Source organism: Electrona antarctica (assembly GCF_951216825.1).
Source record: "Electrona antarctica genome assembly, chromosome: 12".
Lineage (NCBI taxonomy): Eukaryota > Metazoa > Chordata > Actinopteri > Myctophiformes > Myctophidae > Electrona > Electrona antarctica.
This window is the reverse complement of record NC_136793.1, coordinates 38,870,494-38,876,493: the sequence shown is the minus strand read 5'-3', so window position 1 is coordinate 38,876,493 and position 6,000 is coordinate 38,870,494. Positions and strand designations below refer to the sequence as shown.

At 43.9% G+C, this 6,000-nt stretch overlaps 1 protein-coding gene across 1 annotated transcript in view; it reads left to right on the top strand.

Annotated features, from left to right (window-relative positions):
- Positions 1 to 879: 879 nt before the first annotated feature.
- fbrsl1 (fibrosin-like 1) overlaps positions 880 to 6,000 on the top strand; it is a 301,776-nt gene continuing 296,655 nt past the window's right edge. Inside the window, exon 1 of the mRNA XM_079516969.1 lies at positions 880 to 1,908. Coding sequence (XP_079373095.1) covers positions 1,597 to 1,908 — 312 coding nt within the window. The 5' untranslated portion in view covers positions 880 to 1,596. The remainder of the gene's footprint in view (positions 1,909 to 6,000) is intronic.

Here is a 6,000-nt window from a genome sequence, read left to right as displayed (position 1 = left end):
GGCTCCATTCATTGTGTAGCGCATGGCATTAAAACCTATACATTATACTTTTTCCACTGACTGTAACTGATTTATTTATTTTTTCCTGAAAATAACCAATATTCAGTGGCACTGCTAAGATTAAGTATAAAGGCAAGCTTGACTCCCAGAGTTAGTGGCTCAAGTGGTAGACCTGTCACTTTGCAGGAAGAAAATAAAGGTTGAGCAAATGCCATATGTTGTGTTGCAAATCTGACATATCACAAATAGGTTTATGAATGGATTTACAGGGTGTAGAAATGTTCACCACCTGGGAAAAAAATCATTCCAGCACTTACACAAGTTACACTACACATCATTTGAACAGAGAAAGCAGAGCAGGAGGTGATAATAGCTAATGTCAGTGTGGTCATACTGGGAAGCTGTCAAAATCTGACAGATGACTGTGCACCCACCATTTCTATTGCTGACAGCAGAACGTCAGCGTGGAAATGACATGATGAGGCATCGCCTCTGACAGACACAGACACAAAAATAGTGCTTTGTGGCAAAGTGTAGCCGAGACTGTGAGAAAATGATTATTTTTACATTGGCTTCCTTCCTAGGGTAAATTGCAGGGTGGCGGAAATACGTCAGTTGTGTGGGATCTGTGAAGCTTTTAGTGTTCTCTTAATTTCGGATGAAGAGGGGATAAGACTAAGAGGGCAGAGGAGATTTTAATCACTCCTGTCGCTTTAAGGACACTTATCAAAGCCTTATTATGCGAAGAGAAAATACGATGAGCCACGAGCAACTGAGCAACCGTGGACCGATTAGAGTGGATTTATACGAAACTTAATGTTATTCAACATGGAACAGACCGCTCACACACGTAATGGAGTTTGATTATACGGCGAATGGTTGTCCTTTTTGGACCGATTGGACCATTTAGGAAAAAATATTGCGCATAAGTAGCTCCAGACTTGGGATCCCTGCCCCTCGTTCACGGTGGAACTTGTCATAGAGGAATATGGCTTTGCGTTGAAACTTGTCAGTGCTTGTATAATTCTCTTCTTTAGCGATCGTGATCGATTGGTGATTACTGTTCGTGAGTGTTTTTGACGGATAGAATCCAAAGCGTGTTATTTGACAGCGGAATCATGGATCGGGTGGCGGAAAACAACGGGCAGCGACACGATTTCTCTCCGCTGTCTGCGGTATGCAGCAGCTAGCCTGGTAACGTTTGTGTTATTGCAATGCAACAAAGTTGCAACGCGAGTGGAATTGTGCGATTTGTAACTATTTGGCCGTTTTTGCACCTGCTTTAGAAGAAGGACGCGTCGATGTGGTTTGCCTTCGTGATAAATTACGGGAGGATTCGCGTCGCTTTCTCGCTTGTATGGGATACTTGGGACATTTATTTGTAAGAGACTCGAGAGGTTTATAGTCAAGGTCATTCCTCGAGTGTTATTAGCTCATAATTGTGTTATTTATACACGCACCCTGTCGTCTTGTCAGAGCGTAGCCTTACGCCAGTCAGTGTGTTATTTTGGTTGACCGCACAGAGAGATAGAGAAAGAGAGCAGATAGATTAGGTTGGTTTTAAGAGTGATTTTTTTTATTGCAACATTTCTAAAAATGGATGGCAAATTGAAGCAAAGTCGGAGATCCCGGTCCAAACGCGAGAGGGTCCGGCGGCGGGAGGCCGGTAGCAAAGATGCCCGCAGTCCGAACCAGAATTCGTCTTGCTCCGACAGAGAGCAAAGTCCCGGTAGAGATGCCGCCGCCTCCCTGAACGGAAAAAAGACTCCACACTCCACAGCCTCAGCCAGACCCACAGCCAGAGCCTGTCGCCCCCCTCGTCGAAAGAGACGAGAATCCAGCTCTCAAGAAGAAGATATCATTGATGGATTTGCTATAGCCAGTTTCACAAGCCTGGACTGCCTGGAGGTAAGCATCGTGTTCATTATGCCGAACACGGCTCTTTTGTTTGCATTATATAAGTTCTAAGCTTTGATTTTATGGGACGATGTTTGCTGGTGCATGTTGTGGTTGTTGGTTGGAGTACTCTCGGCTAAATGGATTGATGGAGAGTTGTCATTGCACTGTTGATATCTTTGCTCTGTGAACATCATGTCATATATCTGTGGCCGACACCATGGGCTATTGCTTTTATAACTCTTTACGTTATCAACATCTTTTTCTTTTTGATGCTGATTCTGGGTTTACATACCCTATGAGACTACATCCAGTCAATTCTCTCATCTCTTTAATCCCATTTAGCCTTCGTTCCAAATGACAAGTAACAGTCTTCCCTTCAGGACAAAATGACAAGGCCGAGGTTGTCCTACTTTCCAGCCCTTACACTCGCTTAGCTCGCTTAGCTTTAATAACAGTCAGTAGCAGTGTTTATGTTAATAAGTACCTTTAATAACCGTAGCCACTGCCATAATACAGAACCTCTGGGGTCAATGTATTGTAACATGGTTACACCACTTAAAAGGTCATAGTTCAAACCATGGGCCCCTTCATTTCACTGACCTTTCTCCTCCCCATGTAGACTGCATCACCAATTTACCACAATTGCAGCTTGTCACTCTCCCTTTCTCTCTCTCTCTCTCTCTCTCTCTCTCTCTCTCTCTCTCTCACACGCATGCACACACACACACACACACACACACCTTGCCTGCATCTATAATGCATTAGTGTTGCATACATTGGGAGCCACTGGAGAGGTCTCCCTTCATGCACAGTTTATACCCTGCATCATTCATGCATTAATACAGCAAATCATTCTTAAGCTTAAGCTGTACTAAAAACGGTATTGTGATGAACTGGAATTTGTCACCCAACTAGATAGCAGATGAGCCTTTGCAACTGGAAACAATAACTATAGTGAACAGCAGTGATGCTGCAATACAGAATCCAGTAAGAGGTACTGATTGTATGTAATGACTACAGCATACATCGTTAGCTAATGTAGAATGAACAACATTAGCACGCTGCCAGAGTTAGCAATGCCACTATTACTTGTGTGGAGAAGTTGTATGTATATTGACTCATATGGACACATACACAAAAGGTTGATTCCGTAACTGGGAGTGGGTCATCAATTTGCCACCTTCCATCTGTTAACAGGCTGAGCCAGTCTGGGTCATCAGTCATTATATTGCTGTTCCATTTAGCCTCTTCATGCTGGCTGTGAAAGCAGATAGGGCTGAAGGAGTGACCATACAAAGTGTGTGTGTGTGTGCGTGTGCGTGTGCGTGTGCGTGTGCGTGTGCGTGTGTGTGTGTGTGTGTGTGTGTGTGTGCATGTGCGTGTGTGTGTGTGCGCGTGCGCGCGCGCATTTATCATATTGTAATAACAAAAATGCTTGACTTTCAGTGTGAATGTGAACTGGATTGCATACATGCTTTGAGTCTGATCAGTTTAAGATTCAATGTGTGAATGTCTCAATGTTGTGCTTTAATATATTGATTGTGTATGCAAAATGCGAATTGTATGTATTGCCCATTGAATATATGCCCATGCATTGTGTGTGTGCGTGTGTGCGTGCGTGCGCGCGATAGGCAAATCAGTTTCCATGAGTGCGAGGAGCTGTGTTATCACATAGTGATAGTGTGACAGTATGTATGCCCTTGGTGCTGCATGTATTCCACTGTATACTGTGACAGCTGCTGACTATAGATGTCTTTGGGGATGTCACGGCAGCAGCAAAGTGCTCTTCACTGGCATGATCCAGCCAGCATGCTGGTGCCTCTGCTCTGCTCCTGGGAACAAAGCACCCTGCCCTACTGACACAAGGAAACTCTCTCCACAGTGTTCCCCCTGTGGCTTTGTGTAGTTTGCTTCCACATTTGTCATTGTTTTTGGTCCCAGTTATGGGTTGAATTCGTAACACACAAGGGAATTCCTGAAATCTAGGGAATAAACTCTAGTGATTCCTCTCTGGCTTCATGTTGCAGTTTCTTTACGCAACGTAAAGGAAGTGTAATTCTGTTTTGTTTTTTTGTCACAGGTAATTTTAGTTCTGCCTCCACATTCATCTGTGTTTGTCCCAGATTTGTCCCAGACTGCATTGCTCAAAACATTGTTTGGGTACTTAATCATACTAAAAACCTTCCATCTAAACAGTGTCTAGTGCAGGTTGCAGTGCTAAAGATGTCCAGGTGATGCTTGTTGTCACTTGTGTTCATGTTTAGCGTAATCTGAAAAATTACACCAAGCATCTTTGTGTTTTCCAGAGAAACATGGCAATATTAATCTGCCATTTTAATTTCACACTTTACCTAGCAGTGGTGTTGATTGTCTCTCTACAGGGTGCTACACCAGCTCGCAATGAATACAGGAGAAATGTTACACTCAACTGACAAGCTTATGTTTCCAGGCCAAACAAATGAAGCATGATATTGCTCCATATGAGATGCTACTAGCATGTCAGCTACTTGTTGGTAATTGGTCTGATTTGCATGCAAATAGTCTTCTGCTGATGACAGTGGATTGGTCTTGCAATTAAGTGCACAATTGCGTACATTCGTATTTCGTACAAGTATGCTGATTTTATGTCTGGTCCAACGAGTTTGCTGCACACAATTACACAAATAAACATAATAATGTGGTCACTTTTGTGTCACACAGAAAGCAATGCACAATTTTGCACATATCATGAACTCTGTTTCAATTTCACTTTACTGCAGTTACATTTAGTTTTATTAAGTTACTTCCTAAATTAGACCACAGGTTCAACATTCTGGTGGGATTTTATTTGAAATCTGCAAGGCTATGATGGCATTGAAGATCAGTGAGTCTATTCTACTACAATATGTATTGAGTATGTATTGTACTATAGTAACATTTGCAAGCATTCCTATCAGTCACTTGTCTTCTATTGCTGTCAGTGTGGGCTTGAGTGGTGCTCATTGCTTATCAAATATCCAGAGGACACGGCACCATTGAACCAGGCAATAGCAAGTGACCTATCTCATCATGCTCCGATGAGCCCACACAGTGTTGTTGGCGAAGAGCAAGCAAGTGAGTGTGGTCCTCTTGACCTCTTCTAAGTGACGGATGGCCAACATGGCTGTGTTTATGTCGGAGGCCGTACAGCTGGGCCACTGTCTCATTAGCACTGGGCTGCCATCCTGCTCTTTCACACTCCACTGATATCAATCTCCTGTTCTCTCAGGGTTGGCTGAGCCTGCCTGGTCAACATACCCTTCTGTAACTGCCCTAAAAGTCAAAGAGCAGCAGTTGTGAGATCTACTACCCGAGGATATTGACATGTGATAGTGATGTGCTGGGTTAAAATAAGATCTAAGCAGAACATTCCAGACCCAGCTACCCAGACACTTTGATCTCATCCCGGTGGCAGATTGTCCGGCTGAGTAGTGTGCATAGTAGTAGTGTCCTGTATCTGAAAGGTCACAGATTTGATCCTGCCCATTTTGTCTGTCCCTGTCATTTGGTCCTTGGAGCTCTAGGTCCTGACATTCTGGGGAGATGTTTAACTCATGTGTCACAAAGTGTTGATTTCTTCAGAGACAGAGACTACAAAAAAAGAACCTATTCATGGGATCCTGTAGCGCGGGAGTTCCCCACAGCATACAGGTGACTCAGAAACACACTTGGCATGACGCTGGTGATACTCAGGCTTTTGCATTGATGGGATCACGCTCCCTTGACATGAGGCTCAATCCGCTGCGCCCGTCTCGCCTGCTCCCGTAACCTATTTCATTATAGCCCCAAAGCAATTTGTGGCACCGGCTGTATTTGATTATGGTGCGTTTATTTGCTTTGAACCTCCGCTACCACACACACACACACACACACACACACACACACACACACACACACACACACACACACACACCACTCAGCCCCACTTTCTCTGGGAAAGCCGCTTACCTACCTGTGCAAATCAACCGTGCAAATAAAGCAGAGCTGCCTTGTCACAACCACCTTATTATGATTAGAAAGTATTAGCAATGATTCGGTGACAATTCCTGGGAATGTAAGGACAAACACATCTGCTCTGCTGTC